The sequence below is a fragment of the Pogoniulus pusillus genome, chromosome 22 (assembly GCF_015220805.1).
Source record: "Pogoniulus pusillus isolate bPogPus1 chromosome 22, bPogPus1.pri, whole genome shotgun sequence".
Classification (NCBI taxonomy): domain Eukaryota; kingdom Metazoa; phylum Chordata; class Aves; order Piciformes; family Lybiidae; genus Pogoniulus; species Pogoniulus pusillus.
The window spans coordinates 15,453,428-15,471,280 of NC_087285.1; the positions used below are offsets into that span (position 1 = coordinate 15,453,428).

Genomic DNA, 17,853 nt, shown 5'->3' on the forward strand with positions numbered 1-17,853 from the left:
ATAAAACCACGGAGATAAATGCCCCTATTATTCTTCCAGTCAATCAAAATCCCACCACAGCTGTACACACGGCAGTGAACCACGTGGCAGCCTCCTCCACCAAGCCCCCTGGTAACCTCGGCATCGTGGTGTGGCATGGCACCTCATGAGCACAGCCGCCTTGCCGTGTCCAGCATGGGAGCGAGGGGACAGGGAGCACGTGCCAGTATGGCCAGGAGGTGGGATTGTCATCCCCAAAGGCAGGTGGAAGCTTGGAGTGAGGGGGCTCTATCAGATCAAGGAGCAGAGGGAGAGGTAGCCCCTGCCCCTCACTCCCTTCCTGCCACCTGGGGGAAGCACAAAGCAGAGCCATTAATGGAGTGTTGGATTGGCTGCAACCTTGTGCCCTCCTCTCCACCTTCAGGCCTGCCAGTCCCAAAACCCATGCCCCACGCATGGCTTCTGCCTGCTTCTCACCACCGGAGGAGCAGAGTGTGTGCGTGCACGGGCTGGGGCAGCTCTGCCCCAATTCTACGGGCAAGGGGTACCCTGCTGTAGGCAGGGCAACTGAGACACCGCAGCGGGCAGGGACCCCACTGCAGGCAGGGCAGGCTGCCAGCCGTGTCGCGTCGGAGCTGGCTAAGGTCGGGCGAGTGGCGCCATCGTGTGGCAAGAGGGGAACGGTGCAGGAGGCGCGGGCTCGGGAGTCCTGTCACCCCCATAATGCTGTTCCTCACTCCCTGCCTGCTTCTGCCTCCAGCCGTGGGTACAGTAGCGCCCGCACCATTCCCTGGCAGCCCCACAGGTAAGGCAGGAGGGTCCTGTCCCCCTTGTGCCTGTAAGAGAGAAGTGGCCCAGGGCCAGCACAAAAGGCAAAGATAGGGGAATGGGGTTTGGCACACTGCATACCTGCTATGAGCTCCCACATCCCTGCCTTGGCACAGGTGGCAGTGCAGGGCAGCTCCAGGAGACCTGCAGAGCAGATGGACTTTTTTTCCCCCAAAAAGGCCCTTTTCACCCTAAATGATTCTGTGTTTCTAATGGCAGCTGAGTCTCAGGGTTTGGCAGGGCTCATCAAGCCCTACAAGGCTGTACCAAAGACCCAGGGTGCTATGACTGCAATACCTGCCTGCAGAGCTGCAGCTGGACACTCCTCAACCAACTGCAACAGCAGAGACATAGCTCATCCTGCAAAAGGGCAAGTTTGTCTCTGTAAACACCAGGTGCAGGCAGGACAGCATGGAGGCAGCACAGGCACCATGCAGTGGTGGGAGCCAAACAGACTCAGCTCTGGGCTCAGAGAGGTACAGGTGGGCTGGAAGTGCTGCCCTGGTCAGAGTGCAACACTGGACTGAGCTAGAGCTGCCCAGACACTCCCAGAGGAGTCTTCTCCTGAAGAAGAGCTGCCATGAATCCTCAAGTATAGGCAGTACTACCAGGAGGGGAACAGGCAGCTCCTCTTCAAGAATCTGAATATGCAGGAGAGGACAGATACAACCATCAAACACAAATGAAACATTAAAGGACAGAGCCTAGTCTGGAGCAGGGGAGGACTACAGGAGCCCCTCTACAACTAGGGCTAGGACAGAAGCAGACATGGGTCTATAGAAGAGCCTGCAACTCCCAGGGCTCAGCAGACCATGGCTGTGAACCTGCAGGCCTGGCACCAACAAACATTTGGAATGCAAATAAACTTCTTGGCACCTGTGCTGCAGGTAGCCTGTGAGAGGCAAACACTACCCAAAGTGAACAGTATGGGGACAATGCTGTGTTGCAGCCCCAGTACCACCCGTATAGGGACACTGGACAGCCCTTGGCTGTGGAATTGGTCTTCCCAAGAAGGCAGAGCCATATCCCACCGCAGTGATTTGGGAGAGACTAAGACTAGCTTCCTAGGCCAGGCTGACCCAGAATAGCTGCTCCCTTACTCAAGCTCATAGGGCAGTGAGCTGTGCTCATGCCTTGGCAAGGAGAGGACTGAGCCCTGCATCCTTCTGTACATTATATCCAGAGGTACTGGTTCCAGGGGACAGACACAGTGCTCTGAGTCCACAGTGATGTGCAAGTGATACCAGTTTTCTGCTCCCAGCCTCTCTTTACCCAGCAGGCAGATACAGGACACAGTAATACATTGCTACCCCTCCCAGCATGCTGGAGGTCTGCCCCAGCCCTGGAAAACACAGATCACACCAGTTGCAGACATTCATCACAATATGGAACAGTGGGACCCTGCGGGCAGCTTCCCCCTCTCCTCACAGTCACACCACAAACTTGGTCTTGGCAAGGGAGCCACTTTTGGTGGCTGTGTCTGCATGGGCCTGGTACCCAATGGCCATCTTCTGTGGCAGGCCCAGGTGCTCCTTGTAGATGCGCCTAGAGGAGACAAGAGGCTCTGTGAATGGGGCAGCATTGCTTCTCCCCCTCCCAGGGACTTCATTCCCCAAACCTGGCCCTGCACAGCTCCCCCCATGAAGGTGCATTACCCGATGTGGGTGACCCCTTCACGGTTCTCCGCTTCCCGGGTCCAGATGGCAATCTTGTCTCCCTTAGCACGGATGTTAATCACGGCCCCACACACCTCATCACTGTAGTCATCAAACATCTCCCCGATGAGACACAGCAGCTGCCAGGAGGAGAACAGGAGCCCAGGAGAGTTCCACCGGGGCTTGACATTGATCTACTGTCAGGAGCCCACGGGCCAGCCCAAGTAGGGTTTCACTCACCGTTTCCAGCCAGAAACTGTCCAGCTCAGTATGGCGCTGCTGCTTGGCCAGGGTAATGAGCCAGCGCCCACCACGCTTGTTCTGGCTGTCCTCCCACATTGGCTCAATGCCATCCTAGGGATAGACAAGGACATGGTTGAGGGCACCAAGAACTGGGCCAGAGCCAGCCTGAGGAGCTGTGAGCACCCAGCCAGGCTTCCCCTACCACTCCATAGCAAGGGTACCCTGCCAGCACCACCAGTACTTGGTGTGCTCCCATAATGCTGGGTGCTGTAGGGGGCTCTCAGGAGGGACTGCAGCAGAGGGGGTGTCACACCTTGAACAGGGAGTAGTCACAACCAGACGTGAGCTTGCTGGCAAGCTGGATATGATTGTACAGCCTGTGTCACGTGGAGACAAAACACAGAAAGATGAGAAGCCCCTCAGAAACCTCCAGCGCCCCCCACTGGCCTAGACCCCAAACCCCAGGGCCCCTCCGGAGGCAGCACATTGGTCACCCATGGCACACTCACGCCCAGAAGTCCTCCACAGTGCTGAACTTGGTGACGAGGCGCAGGTTTGCCTGCCACATCTTGCTCTTGTCATTCTTGAAGAACCACAGTGCCCATCTAGGAAAGGAGAGGATTTGGGGGGCTCAGCTGAGCTGGAAACCTTATTCCCAGCACTGGGAGAGGCTGTCTATGGCCAGGCCCCCCCATACCTGTTCTGCAGAGGGTGCTTGCCTAGGCTTTCTGCCAGGAGCAGCTCTTGCTGCTGAGCCCTTCGCTGCTTTCGCTCCTCTTGCCTGCGCTGGGGAAAGAGGGATAGCCCAAGTGAGCACCACTACAAGCACCTCAGCAAGGATCCTGCACCACTACACCTCCCCCCTCCCACCAGTGTGAGGTGAGTTCTAAAGCCAGGAGCCCCGAAGGGACAAAGAGGACACCTAAGCTCCAGCAGAGCACTCACCCGCTCCCCTGTAGCCATCCTGCCCAGCATAGGCACCTCTCCTACTGCTCCACCTCTTAAGTACTCACAGGCAGGTGTCCCAGCTGCAGCTGATGGGGTGGGAGTGCTGGGCCTGCCCCTCCCTGGAGGGCAGGTGGATGGGCGGATTCTCTACCATAGGGCAGGGAGCTGAGAGATGAAAGCAAGGAGTCAGGGCGGGATGTAATCAATGGGAGGTGATAGAATGGGATAAGGTGGGAGTGGTGAAGCTTGGGACCAGGATTGTGTGCTAGGGGATAGAACAGAATGGTGCACAGACAAGACAAGGTAGCATCAGGATGGGGAGTGGGGATGTGATGGAAAGGATGGAATCAGGGTAGGATGGGATGGGAAGAACATGGGATAGAAATCGAATGGGGGCAGTGTGGGATGTAATGGTGAAGGGATCGGATTGGAACTGGATGGAGTAGGGACAGGGTGAGATGGGAATGGAGTGGGATGAGGTCATGAGAAGGGGATAGGATCAGGATAGGATGGGAGGCAGCAATGGCATAGCGACAGAGTAGAACATGGAAGAGGTGGGAGAGGGACAAGAATTGACGGGAAAAAGATGGGCCAGGATGGGCCAGTGTCTGGATGGGATGGGGACAGCTTATTGACGGGAGAGGATGGGATCAGTATCAAAAGATGAGGCAGGGAGAGGGTGCGACGCGGATGGGATGTGATGGGGACTAGGACAGGAAAGCATAGGGATAGCGTGGGATGGGATCAAGGTGGATGGGGATGTGGAGAAGGTGCGAGGTGTGGGACCGTCTTGGGTGTGCCAGTCTGTCGCGCTGCGGGGGCGGCCGGCCACGGCTCGGCCGGTCACGGCTCAGCGCGGCGCGATACCCCCCGCACATCACGGCGCAGCGCGGCGCGGCGCAGCGCGGCGCGGCCCCGGCACAGCCGCACTGAGCCCGCCCCGCCGCAGCCCGGCCCGGCTCGGCCCGGCCCGCCCGTCCCCGCCGCCAGCGAGACAGGTCGGGCGGGCGGCGGGGACGGGTCCGAGGTGGGGCCGGCGGGACCGGGGAGGGATGCGCGGGGATGCGCGGGGCGGGCGGGAGCGGGGCCGGGCCGGACCGGGGCGGGGGGGCCGGGGCGGGGTGAAGCCGTGCGGCCTCTCCCCGCAGAGCCGCCATGGAGGTGTTCATGAAGGGCTTGTCCAAGGCCAAGGAGGGGGTGGTCGCCGCCGCCGAGAAGACTAAGCAGGGGGTGGCCGAGGCTGCCGAGAAGACCAAGGAAGGGGTCCTCTATGTCGGTAAGAGCTGGCTCGGCCTGCCTGCACCCTGCGTGCTCCTGGGCTTAATCCCTGCCCGTCCTCTGCCTGCCCCCTCCGCCTGCCCTTGCCTGCTCCTGCGTTTGCCCTTGCCGATCCCACCTGTCCTCGGACTCCCTCCCCGCAGCCTGCCTCTGCCCCTGCCCCTTCCCCGCCAAGACCGCGCTGCCAGCGGGGTGCCCCGGGGCAGGGGCCGGTGCCCGCAGTGCCCTGCGCACGGGCCACACGCAGACAGACAGGAGGATGGGCCCCCGCAGTGCAAGGTCGAGGCTGGTCCCCAAGCTGAGGGCATGGGACACCCCCCACCCCCGAGGGCCGAACCCCCTGCGTCTCCTGATGATCTGAGTCCGAGGGTCCCGCGGTACCTCACTAAGGATGATCTGGGGCAGGTGCGCTGAGAGGCTGTGATGGAGGTGGTAACCCAGGGCTGGAATGCTCCTGGCTGGGGGCCCAAAGAAACGCTCTTCCCCCTGGAGCATATCCCACCCCACGGCTCTGCTGGCATCTTCCCAGCACTCTGGGGATTCCCTCCACACTACCCCAAGGGGCCAGAGTGCTTTCAGGGCCAAGTCCTAGAAGCTATTGCTGGCAGAGAGGAGGCAGCTTCTGGGCAGGCTCAGTGCCAGGCTGTGGTGTTGGGCTGCTCAGGGAGAGAGCGGAGGCCACCCCTGCCTGCAGCAGGAGGGAGACCAAAGGACTGGGGCTCTGTCCCACTCCCTCCGGAGTGGAAATCTGAGGCCCTGGAGCTGTTCCCCGAGGCAGTGGCAGGTACCTTCCCTGGACTCTCATGTTGCCCAAGGGTGCATGCCCTGAGCTGAGACCCAACAGCTCAAGGAGCACCTCAAGACCCCATCCTGTAGGAGCTATCCAGCCTTTCCCTCCCCTGTCACAGGCACCTTGCTCCCATCCCATGGGACATCATCATTGTTTTCCTTTCACAGCCTATGATCTAGTTCTCACCAAAACATTCTAGCTATCTTCAAACTAGCACAGGTGTCCTGGTATTTGTGGGAAGTGTCACTCTGCCTGAAGGGAGTCTGGCAAGGTCAGCACAGCCAGCAGCAGAAACCAGCCCCAGGCCACTGTGGCAGCAGGGTTTCTTGTGCCATTTTGGCACCATCTCTGGATGCGGATTGTAGCTCCCGCAGTAGGCTTTTCTCAGCAGCATGGCTGACATTCACCCTGCCTGGCTGTTCCCCAGCATGGCGCTGGGCTCTGGGGTTTCTGCCCTGCCTGGCACACAGTGGTGGCTCTGTGCTGCCCCAGCCTGGGCTCCTGAAGGGATTGGAAGTGCCTTGTGGGGAGCCCAGAGGGTGCTTAGCACTCTAGCATGGCCAGGCTGGGGTGCAGGCAGGATGGGTCTTGGGCACATGGCAGAGCCTGTCTGCTGACACCTCTAACTGCATCTCTTTCTCTTTCTACCTCCAGGAAGTAAAACTCAAGGCGTGGTGCAAGGTGTCACCTCAGGTATGCGTCCCCTCTGTCTGCCCAATGCAGTACTCCTCTGGCCTGGAGAGCGTGGCCATGTTAACAAGATCAGAGGCTAATTGAGGGGCTGATGTCACCCAGCTAAAGCCTCTTATATAACAGGGCCTGCAATTAAGGATTTGTTGTGGCTGCTCGCACTCCCTGCCTAGGTGCAGAGCAGTGTCCTGGCCCCCTCCCCACCCCAATGCCTGGGTAGGGAGGGCTTGATCTTGCTCAGTGACTCCCCACCAGCCTCACTGCAGGGTGATGCTGGACACGGAGGTGCAGCTGGGCATCCCTCCCTGGCATGGATGTGCACCGATAGGCACCCCTGGCTCTTGCAGTGGCTGAGAAAGCAAAGGAGCAGGCATCCCAGCTGGGCGAAGCAGCGTTCTCAGGAGCTGGCAACATAGCGGCAGCCACTGGGCTGGTGAAGAAGGAGGAGTTCCCTGCGGACCTGAAGGTGAGACTTCCTCCTGGCCACTGCTATGCCCATGGGGAAGCTGGCATGTCCTGAGGCTTGATGAGGAGCCCCTTGGCTACTCCCCATTCCTGTGGGAGGGACCCCAAGGGTCCCCAGCTGCTCTGCCTATGGCCAGAGCAGACCAGTGTCACTGCCCCAAGCGTGCCAGCTGCATGTGCAGCCGCTGTGGACGTGTGCGTTCACAGGCTCCTGCATGGCGGCCAGTGGTGTAGGGACGTCGCGCATCACTCCAGCAGCTGCGAGCTGACCTGACAGCTGCGGGAGCCGAGGGATGGGGAGGGGTGGCGGGTCCGCATCTCGCTGCTCCCATGAGCTGTTGGCTTCCAGCTTAGCCCAAAATAGCATCAGTTGAAGAAATGAGGCCACTGCTGCCACTGCTGCTGCACAGGGGGATCGGCTGCCCCCCTTTCCTCTTGCCTTCCTGCCAACCACTCTGCCAGCCCCAGGGAGGGCTTACCCAGCACCGCCCTACCCTGCCAGGCATGCAGGATGCTTCCGCAGGGCCCACATGGTGCCAGCAACCATCATCTGCCTGGGGTTGGGGCTGGAAGTGGTGCAGGGGCATGTTTACCCAGGTCTTGCTCCCATAGACCCTTGTTGCCTTCCAGTTAGGCAGTCTGGTGTGTGCTTGGGGTGTCAGTGGGCCCCGCACTGGTGCTCCCCACATGGGACCCCCAGTATATCCTGGCTTCACTGCTGATTTCTGCCATATGCCCCCCAGTCTGGCAGGGTCAGGGAGGGTGGATGCTGTGTGGGGCATGTGTGCTTGGAATTGATGCCCCATTTCACCCCCAGCCTGAGGAGGTGGCCCAGGAGGCTGTTGAGGAGCCACTGGTTGAGCCGCTGCTGGAGCCAGAGGGGGAGAACTACGAGGAGCCCCCACAGGTAATTGGATGGAGTAGCAAGGTTGCAGAGGGCACTGGCTTCTAGCAGTAAGTGTGCCAATGACCACTGCTCTCTGAAGCAAAGCTCAGAGTGTGCCTACTCCCCGTACATGCAGCTCTTCAGCCTGGAGAGCAGGCTGCTGTGGGGCTGAGGGAACAGAGGCTCTGTGCCCCACCTGGACTCTTTTGCTAGTGCTTTTTCTCTCCACTCTGCAGGAGGAATACCAGGAATACGAGCCAGAGGCATAATGGACCCCCATCCTCGCCTCTTCCACCAGCAGCACAACGAACCGCCAGGAGCCCCCTGCTCCTCCTCTGCCGTTCCTGGCCAGGGCCTATGTGCCAGGGAGGAGCAGGGGTGCCCCTGCCCTGTTCGCTCACAAGTTCTTCCTCCAGTTCCGTTCCAAGGGACCATGTCTGTGTTTCTGTACCGTGTCTAGCAGTGAGAAAACCCCTCTGTGTCCAAGCTCCCGAGCCCTGGTGTGTGCCCAAGCCATGGGCACTGCCCACAGGGGCTAGTGTGTGTGTGTGTGTGTGTGTGTGTGTGAGGCCTGGGTTTATGGCTCTGTCTCCCTCCCAGCGCCATAAACCCTGGCTGCATCCCAGCGTGTCCGTGTCTGTACGAAGCATGGTTACCTGCTCGGGCTGCTGTACATTCTGCTTGCACGCGTGTCCTTGTGGCTCTGCTCTGGTCATCATGGAGGTATTTTTTTTTACATATCTATCTCTCTATCTATGGGTGGACAGGTCTTTTGCCTTTGTGAATCCTTGGCGCCCAAGCCTGCTTCCCGGCCTGCTGGGTGGTGATGGTGCCCGCGCGCCCTGCCCCGAGGCCCCATAGTGCCGACGCTGTGTTGTGACGTGGCATGGATACCCCCCCCCGGGCCCCTGTCGCTGGATGTGCAATACGAGGGCAGCTGCCAGTGACACAGCTGCCCCCGTTTCTGTGAATAAAGCCAACTCTTGTCTGTAGCTCCCTGGTCCTGGTTGTGAGTTCCCTGTGGGGAAAGGGGCAGCCCTGTGCTTTGGCGGCAGGGGTAGTTTTGGGAAGAAGAGTGAGGAGCTGGGGCAGACTACCTGAACCCTTATGGCTGGAAGAGTGGGCAAGACTGGGTTGTCATGACAGCAAGATGCCTTCCTGCCTGTTTACTGCTGCATCAGCAGCAGGTCACCATGACCTGGGTCAGTTACGCTCTGGTTGAGGCCTGGGACTCAGGCAGCATCCCCATGCCATTTGCCTGTGCACTGGATGCAGTGGTTTTTGTTTGCAGGTGAGTGCAGGGAGCCCTTGGAGGCTCAAGCCAGGATGAGGCTGGGTGTAGTCCTGGACTCAAGCACTGGCTGCATCCCAATAGGTGCTGTGCTAGCATAGGGGGTCAGATGCTGGGTGCAGGCTTCCCTCAGCCCTGCTGGCAGCAGGATTTGCTGCTGTTTGTAAGGTACATCCTAGAGATTCATCCTGATATTGTGCTAGACGTGAAAAATGAAGAGGAGCCTCTCCTCTGCTGTTTCCCCCACCTTCCCTGCTCCCCTTGGGGTCAGGGACATGGCTGGCACCCATGGCTTGCTCAGCTGCAGTATGACCACCCCAAGGGCAAGTGGGTGCCACACACCACTAAGTGATGTCCACCACAGCAGGGGTTCCTGTGCCCACTTAAAAGCACAGTTCTTGGGCCTTAAGCTCCTCCAGGGCAGGACCACTGACACAGTCTGTGTCCCCAGTCAGCCTCAGATTAAATCCTCCACCCATGCTAGCTTTGCAGGCAAGGAGTGAAGCTGCAGCAGTCAGCATGGACACACAACAGGTTTGCTGATGCTTGCAAATCTCTGCCCTGGCTCTGCTCCCTGTGCCTGCACCAGATGCAGCAGTGCTTGCAGCACCCACCACGTGTTACTAAACAGACCAAGACAGCTGTTCTTGAGGCTGTCTCTGCCCTGGGCTGTCACCTCCCCTACAGCTAACTATTTTTTTCCTTCTCTTGTCCAATTCTGCCAACCATGAGCAAGAAGACCCAAACTGGCACCATCACATCTTCTTCTAGAGTCCAGAAGGCTGTAAAGGGTTTAGGACAGAGCCACAAATGGTCTGTACCTTCGCCTGCACCCGGGGTGCATTCTCCCTCATGAGCTGCTTCTCAGCCGTGGCAGGGATGAGGATGCCACAGGGCACCTCCAGGATGCTGCCATCATAGCGCTCTGCTTTTGGGAAACCAACTATGGTGCCATGGCCCTGCAATGAGCAAGAGCATCCTGCAGTTGTTGAGTGCTGCACCCAGAGCTGGCTCTGCAGGAGATAACAGGCAGCCTCCTGGGGGCATTTCAGAGACAAGCACTGATTGCTCCTTGCTAAGAAGAAAAGCTGAGTTGGCTGGGCTCAACTCACCTGCTCGTAGTCTTCTAGTTCCTTGGGATCAATGCCTCTGGAATTGTAAATGGCTCCATCTGTTTCCCCAACACAAATACAGCACACTCTGTACTCATGCAGGTACTTCATGGTGTGCAGCCCCACTTTGCCAAAGCCCTGCAGCAGCACAGAGCAGAGACAGTCTGGGGAGAGGCAAGTCATGGGGACAAGCACTGAAAAGTGACCCTCTGCTCTGGTGACAGCCACCCTGCCCAGCCTCAGGAGCTTGGGCCAAGAAGCATAAACAGGAGTCCCTGATTTAGAAGTTCCTGGTAAGTGTTTTGGCTGGATGGAGACTAGGACCTGGCAGGACAGAGACCTCCTTGGTGAGTTAGAAGGCTGTGAGAAACAGAGCCTGTGGGATGTGGGATTCCAGCTCAGCCTGCCTTTTTCATCTCTAGATCTCTGGACATGATGTTCCAAACACAGCATGCCATTCAGTTTGTAAGAGTTGATCCTGATAGAAAACACATCCAGTGAGCACCACATTTCCTTGGTGAGCACCACACAGCAGCTAGGCACAATCCAAGTAATCCTCTTGCACCTCACATTGAGGAGGTGCAACTAACTGCAATGACACCAACACAGGGCAGCATGGGGGTAGCTCAGCTCTCCTTACAGGAAGAGATGATTTTGTACTGTCTGCCCCAGAGCACTTGCCAGATTGGTGCAGCTCCTAAAAGCAACACTGGTTCCTGAGGCTGCAAATCCAACCCCCAAACACGGCAAAATTATGCAAGCAGTATCCAAGGACTTCAGCCTTCTCATTCTTTGTTCCATTATCATGTTTCAGAAATTAAAAGGTGGCTGCAAAGAAGATGGAGACTCCCTTTACCAAGGAGTCACACAGAAAAGATGAGGGGTAATGGGTACCAGTTACTCCCAGGAAGATGCTGATTGGCCACAAAAGGAAATTTTTTCATCAGAACAATCAGCCACTGGAATTATCTCCCCAGGGAAGAGATGGAGTCTCCAACTTTGGACACTTTTAATATTCATCTACACAGGGTACTGGGCTATCTTATTGAAATTGTGCTTTTCCCAGGAAAGGCTGGACCAGATGATCTGAGGTGACCTTATTGTGGCCTTCCAGTATCTGAAGGGGACCTACAAAAAGGCCAGGGAGAGACTTTTTAGGCTACTAGGGAGTGACAGGACTAGGAGGAATGGAGCAAAGCTAGAGGTGGGTAGATTCAGACTGGATGTGAGGAGGAAGTTGTTGAGCATGAGAGTGGTGAGAGCCTGGAATGGGTTGCCCAGGGAGGTGGTTGAGGCCCCACCCCTGGAGGTCTTTAAGGCCAGGCTGGATGAGGCTGTGGCCAGCCTGATCTAGGGTAGGGTGTCCCTGCCCATGTCAGAGGGGTTAGAACTAGATCATCCTTGTGGTCCCTTCCAACCCTGACTGATTCTATGATTCAATGATCCTCGAGGTCCCTTGTAACCTCATATTGTGTGATTCCCTGTCGTGTCAGAGAAGCAGAAGGATGTGCATAAAGGAAAGGGCTGAGCAAAGACAGGGCCATTCCGGAGAGCCCTGTGGGCAGCAGCTCTGGGTGCAGCCTTGGTTCAAAACCTCTTCCCTGCAGCAGAAAGCTGTGCTGGGAGCGAGCTGTCGGAGGAAAGCGCAGAGTGCCGGATGCGGGCAGGACTTCAGCTCTGCAGCTCTCATTTATTTCTGTCTTGCAAAAAGCAGAGGCCTCAGCAGGGAGCAGGCACAGCGGGCAGTGGATTCTGGCAGCAGTGCCTGGCCGAGAGCTGGAGCTGCCGGAGTTACAGCAGGGGGAAGCAGCTCACCACGGTTGCAAGCAAGGAGGAGAGGGGAAAAGGCAGTCCGGCACCCACAGGGTTCCAGCTAGCTCCCAGGACGCTGGGCAAAGTGAGGGCGGGTGAGGGCCAGATCCAAAGGAGACCCAGAAAAGATGGGGGCTGTGTGAACAAGCAGGATCTTTACTGTGGGTAACAACATAGCTCACTGTACGTGGTTTGGAGGTGACAGAAACATCACATTGTCACTGGGGTTAACTCTTTTCACTCGTTCTGGCAAAGCCCCTTGTGTCCTGCCACCTCACCACTCTGCCTGTGGTGAGGTGACACAGGTCAGTCATAGCTTCCATTTTATGGGTGCTTTTGGGTGGGATGGCTACAGAGGAGTGCCTGTGCAGTGTCAGCAGCACAGCATCCCTTGGCTCCTGGTTCAAATTTCTGAGAGCTTGGCTCTTAGAAACCAATCAGCACACAGCAGGTCTGAAATACTACTCAAACGAGTGCTGACTGCCACAGGGTGAGGAGAAGTTTGGGAAATCATGTCCAGACAGCATTGCAGGAGCTGAGACTGAAAGCTCTCTTGGAAAGGAGGGGCAGCAAAGTCCTGAGGAAGTGTCCTCTGCAGAGCTGTCGCTGAACGCTCACCAGCAGCACAAAGGTCTTGCCGGAGATGCCAGGGCTCAGGCTGGTGCAGTCCATGTAAGTCTGTGTTGGTGATGTAGTTCTCGATGCCATGCAGGACTCCCTGCCCAGTGGCCGAGTGTCGCCCGTGGATGCCTCCCTGGCTGGCAGGCTTTCCTGTCACACACACCTGGGCATTGATGTCCTGTGAGGCTGACATGGGCAGAACAGGATTACAGCCTCACTTGGTACAGGTCCTCCAGATGGGACTTTCCCCAAGCCTCAGCTTCTCACAGCCTACCCTGAGCCTCAGCTAAACCTAAAGCAACTCACTGGCAAGGGCCCCTGGACAAAAAAGCCCATAGTGCCCACAGTATGCCAGGCTCCAAACCAGCACTGTTAGAGCTTACATGGTACCCCAGTGTGTGGGTGTAGGTGTCAGCTATCCAGGACATCTCCCACTCCCCAGTGCTGACATCAGGGGCCAACACATCAATCCCAGGCCCTGCAGAGATAAAAACTCTGTTAGATCTTGTCTTTGCAGTTCAATTGCTCTGGTCCAGCCAATGGCACATGCATAGCCAGGGGATTTCTGCAGGGTGGTCACATCTCTGAGCACACCAAAGAGTTCCTTGATGCTGCCCACGCCCCAGGGTCTCCCCAGCATCCCTCAGGCATGAACGTCTTTGGCTTTCACAAGATCTTTGCCATGTCCCTTTCCAATATCTCTAAGTAAAGAGGGAATGTAAGGGTCTTTGCTGTGTGACCAGACCCTGGCTCCTCTATCTTGGGCTGAGGTGGGAGAAACCTTTACTCTGCCCTGCCACTGTGCAGGCCAGTGGGAATGCAGACCAACACCCGGGTGAGAACACTGTCCAGCCCCACCGTGCTTGGCACCACACAAGGCTATGCCTGCGCCAAATTCACAGACCAAAGCAGTGACTGAACAGCAGAGCCGCAGGACAGTGAGGGCTCCAAATAGGCAGTAAGGGAGTGTCTGCCTCTGCCTCTGCCCAGCCATGCAACTGCTGCCCACTCCTCTGACTGCTTACAGAACCAGGACAGCTCTTACCTATGAATCCCTTCTTGGCCATTTCTACAGTAAAATGCCTTGTTATCTTCTCCAGCTCATGCTTCTGTGCAAGAATAACATAGCACAGCTGTTACTACAGGCCCCAACAAAAGTCACAGATCCAAGGTACAGCATCTGGCAGCTGCACTGCACTGGCTGTGCAGGGCACACCCTAACCTCTCCAGGGAGTTCATTCACAGCAAATGGGCACCCTGAACAAAACCAAACAAAAACAGTGACATGCAAAGTCCTGATCCTTTTGCTTCCCGCATTCCCATCCCCTCACTGATTTGCACCTTCCCCCAGCACAGCCGGCAGCGGCAGCAGCATCCCTACTCCAGACTCCTTCAGTGTCTCTCTGGTCGGATGCACTGACGCATAAACCAGAGTCCACCACCCCCTTCCCCACCCCAACCTGCTTTTCACAGTCACTGGGTGAGTGTTACTCACTACAAACGTCTCCCCCCACTTGTCAGAGTGCATTGCTGTGATCCGCAGGGAGAGGGAGGGCTGTGCAAATGGAGCGTGAGTTATGGGCTGCCGCTGGGGGAAGGAGAGGAGTGAACTCAACGAGTATTTCCTTGGATCGATCCTCACACCCGCCATGGCGCCACCAAAAGGAACATCTGGAAAAGACCGGGTAAGGCAGGCAGGTGTTTTCTGCCAGCTGCTTTCTCCCCTGGGGGAGGAGGTGACCACTGCAATCGTGAACTTGGTGAATGCAGGCAAATGGCCAGTGCTTCCCCACACCACACATGACTCCCTCCAATGCCACATGGGTTCTGTGGAGGACAGCTACAGCTGAAGGCAGGACAGGATACGGCGTTTGAGTCTGCCACAAATGCCACCAGCCAGAGCTGAATCCATGACAACCCAGGCACAGAGACTGCATCTGAGGAGCACAATGGTTGATGCTCCCTGATTAACACAAACATCTCAGACTGCCAATGGAGTATTCTGCAGCCACAGCAAGCCTTGCCCTCACACATCTGTGCCCAGAGGAACATTGTGCACTTCTGAAGCACTTCTGATTTTCAAAACGTCTAATGAGCTTTTCTGACTCACTGTATCAGGGCCCTGTCCCCTGCCCAAGTCACTACGTGCTTTGTGTTCCCCTCGTACTTGCCCACTACGGCGCATTTGTATGGCATTAATGCAGCCAGGGCTTTTACTTCATCCACACCGATTGAACTGCTGAAACGACCCCCTGGGAAAAGAGAGAGAGGAGATGAAGCGTCCCTGCCTTTTTACCACAGATGGCAGGGAAGGCTTTGGCTCTTCTGAAGCAGCAGTGTCTAGTCGCAGTAGCTGATCAGCAATTGTTCAGCCAGACCTGTTCCTCCAGATCACCACTGAATGGAAGCAGTTTTTATCCTACAGCCACAGGCCTTTGCTGTGGTGAGCCTCTCAAACAGCCCAGATGAAGGAAGGCAAAAGCCTCAGGCTAAAGGTGAGGAGACACAGGGCTGGGACCCCCACCAAAGGCTTAGAACATTTGTTTCCGCTTTGAAGTTTAGGATGAGCAGTTACATGCACACAGGAGTGACCACTGCTGTTATGCTCCAGCACAAGCTGCAACAACGGGGCTGCAGCTGGGGTTGGCAAAGCTGCCCCTCCCATGTACCTCCTGTCCTTCTGTGGGAGTGAAGTACCAGTGAGAACCAGGTGGGCTACTGCCCTACCTATAGCTTCCTGGCAAGGAACCTGTCCTGAGAAGGAGATCTAGACTCTGCTCACTCTCTGGAGAAAGAAACCAGCAGTGTCCATGCCATCTGGGGACAAAAAGTGTGAGTTTTGCAAGACTGCCCTTCATCTGAACCACTTTGGATGTACCCTTGAGGATGGGCTATCACGCCTTATGTGGCAAATATTGATGGAATTGGCATTGCCCAGAGCTGCTCCCACAAAAGCGTCCACGGAGAGCATCCTCTCAGGCACCTCCATACCCATCCTGACCCACACAATGCTAACATAAATGCCTCCCAGTCAGGCTCTTCGAGTCAGGCAGAGCTGAGCACAGAAGGGCAGGGTAAGGATGGAGAGTGTGTAGTGTGCCTATTATGGCTCCCCGCTTCACCTCCTTTGCAGGGCAGGTGCTGCTGGCTGTGCTGGGCCCTGCAGCCCTGCACCACTTCCCAGGTGCCATTGTCCCTGTGCAGAGGGACTGCCACCTTCATGATGTCACTGCAGCGCCGGATGACTTCCAGGAGCCCGCGCACCCAGGGCAGACGAGGGCCACTACAGGGCTGCGTGCCTGTAGAAGGCCTCAACCATAGCCAGCAGGACAGGGGCGCTGGGGCTGTGCCCTGCCAGGCTGGCTGTGCCCCAGCAGCACCCCAGCACTGCCATGGTGCTCCTTGGGCCAGCCGCTGCCCAGCTGCCTGCCACATGGCTGCCACCACCTTGCTGCGCTGGCAGAGGCAAATAAGATCCAGCCTGGCTGGCTAAGGGCGAGCCTTCGGCAAAGAGCATTGTGGTTGGCTGATCCCCGCCAGGATGGCCGCGGGGAGGCGCTGTGGGGAACAGAACGGGAGGGGTGGGTGTTGCCTGGGCCTTCTGATTGGCTGATTCTCCAGCCAATGGGAGGTGGGAAGATGGGGTGGGGCCTGCAGAGGGAGAAAATGGCCCAAAGGAGCTGGAGCAGAGGAGCCGAGGCTGTGGAGGCACAGAGAGAGACGGGGTTGGGCTCTGGGGGCATCTGGAGAGATGAGGCAGTGGGGCTGAGCTGTTGAGGCACCTGGAGGAATTTGGCGGTGGGGCTGGGCTGTGGGTCAGGGGCATGCAGGGCGCTTGCCTGGCTCCCAGGCTGCACAGCCTCACTGTTTATCCCAGCAATGGAAGCTGTGCCTGCCTGTACTTCGTTCCCTCGTGTGCTCCACAGCTGTCCCTGGGGCTGGAGCTGTGCCTGCACCCAGGCACACCCAGGGCCACATGCTTGGCCACTGGGGTGCGCTGTCCCAGCTGCTATGCTCTCACACCCCAAAGGGCTGTGGCAGGTCAACCCCAGGCACAGACTGTGCTTCAGGGGACCCAGGGCAGAGGGTGCTGGCAGGGATAAGAGCCTTCCCCAGCACCTTCACGCCAAGGTGGCTGGGAAGGCAGCCCTGCTTTCAGGATCTCCTGATAATGGCCCAAAGAACTTGCAGCTCTAAACACTGTATAGGCCCTCTCACCAGCAGCGTGGCCCAGCCCAGGGACCAGAATCTGGGGGTCAGTGTGGAATGCAGGCTGCAGTTGGTGATGGAAGCCTGCTGCTCCCAGGTATCCCCTGCTGCTCCCATTTGCCAGCAACCCATCAGCTGTGGAGCCTAGGCCTTCCTGTCCACAGACGTGGGCAGCTGTATGTGAAGGTGACATGACTGTGAGCAGCCATGGGATCCCACTGCCTCCCTGCTGGGCATCCATGAAGTGGACATGTTCCCCGTGCAGACCCTTCTGAGTGTGCTTTGCTGCTCCCTGGCACCAGGCACTGACAAACCAGGCAGTACTGAGCAAAGCCTGGGCCTGAACCATGTGCTGGGTGTGTGTGCCTGCCCGCACCGGTGTGTGCAGGTGCTGGTGGCGTGCTGGTGGCTGTGGGGGAGCCCAGCATGTTCACGTGGCACTGCCTGTGCCAGCGTGGGAGGTGGGCTGTGGCACCAAGGGAGGGGGCTGCCATGTTACCTGCGCCGGCAGCCCCCTCCACTGAGGAAGAATGAGCTTTTCAGGCAGCTGCCTGACTCCTTGTGCACCGGCAGCAGCGCGGGAGTGCGTTGCCAAGGCAATGGGGACCATCTTACTCATCCTCCTCGCTATTGTTCTCCTGCCAGCCTTGAGGTACTCGGGTGGGGAGAGGAGGAGGAGGCAGCCAGCCTGGGATGAAGGCTGCATGCAGGGAGGGGAGGATGCTCCCCATGATCTTCCTGACCAGCCTCAGCAGGGACAGGGACATGCTGGGTGCCAAGATGATGGTGTAGACAGGGAAAAGAACAGCTGCTGGCAGAGATGAGAGTGGCAGGTGGAAGTAAATGCCAGCGGGATGAGACCTTGCAGGATCCCACCCTCTAGCAAAGTCCTGTCTGTGGGATGAGGGACATTTTGGCCCTCTTCTTTGCCAGGACTTGATCCTGCTTATTGATGTCTCTTGTCTACTTCAGGATCTGTGCCCAAGCTTGGGGCTGATCCCACATGAGGCAGCGTGGAATGTCAACACCTGCCTATGCCCCACACT

The 17,853-nt window shown here is 57.5% G+C and overlaps 2 protein-coding genes across 2 annotated transcripts; one reads left to right on the plus strand and one right to left on the minus strand.

Moving 5' to 3' along the window:
- Positions 1-2,034: 2,034 nt before the first annotated feature.
- EIF4E1B (eukaryotic translation initiation factor 4E family member 1B) lies at positions 2,035-3,752 on the minus strand. Its single transcript, XM_064161900.1, has 7 exons — positions 3,651-3,752; positions 3,403-3,491; positions 3,215-3,310; positions 3,019-3,082; positions 2,703-2,816; positions 2,463-2,602; positions 2,035-2,352 (listed from the first exon to the last, which is right to left on the minus strand). The coding sequence occupies exons 1-7, from the start codon at positions 3,678-3,680 to the stop codon at positions 2,238-2,240; spliced, it is 648 nt and encodes a 215-aa protein (XP_064017970.1). The 5' UTR covers positions 3,681-3,752; the 3' UTR covers positions 2,035-2,237.
- Positions 3,753-4,559: 807 nt separating this feature from the next.
- Positions 4,560-8,754, plus strand: SNCB (synuclein beta). The gene is made up of 6 exons (XM_064161901.1): positions 4,560-4,651; positions 4,802-4,929; positions 6,376-6,414; positions 6,759-6,877; positions 7,694-7,783; positions 7,999-8,754. Exons 2-6 carry the CDS (start codon positions 4,809-4,811, stop codon positions 8,029-8,031), a joined length of 402 nt encoding a protein of 133 aa, XP_064017971.1. The 5' UTR covers positions 4,560-4,651; positions 4,802-4,808; the 3' UTR covers positions 8,032-8,754.
- Positions 8,755-17,853: the final 9,099 nt, after the last annotated feature.

Bases quoted from the DNA above. Each gene is read 5' to 3' on its own strand.
- EIF4E1B (XM_064161900.1), bottom strand. From the start codon at position 3,680: ATGCTGGGCAGGATGGCTACAGGGGAGCGG. The intron at 3,492-3,650 runs GTGAGTGCTCTG...CTCTTTCCCCAG, and splicing joins GGATGGCTACAGGGGAGCGG to CGCAGGCAAGAGGAGCGAAA. The intron at 2,817-3,018 runs GTGTGACACCCC...GTCTATCCCTAG, and splicing joins GTGACTACTCCCTGTTCAAG to GATGGCATTGAGCCAATGTG.
- SNCB (XM_064161901.1), top strand. From the start codon at position 4,809: ATGGAGGTGTTCATGAAGGGCTTGTCCAAGGCCAAGGAGGGGGTGGTC. The intron at 4,930-6,375 runs GTAAGAGCTGGC...TTCTACCTCCAG, and splicing joins GGAAGGGGTCCTCTATGTCG to GAAGTAAAACTCAAGGCGTG. The intron at 6,878-7,693 runs GTGAGACTTCCT...TTTCACCCCCAG, and splicing joins AGTTCCCTGCGGACCTGAAG to CCTGAGGAGGTGGCCCAGGA.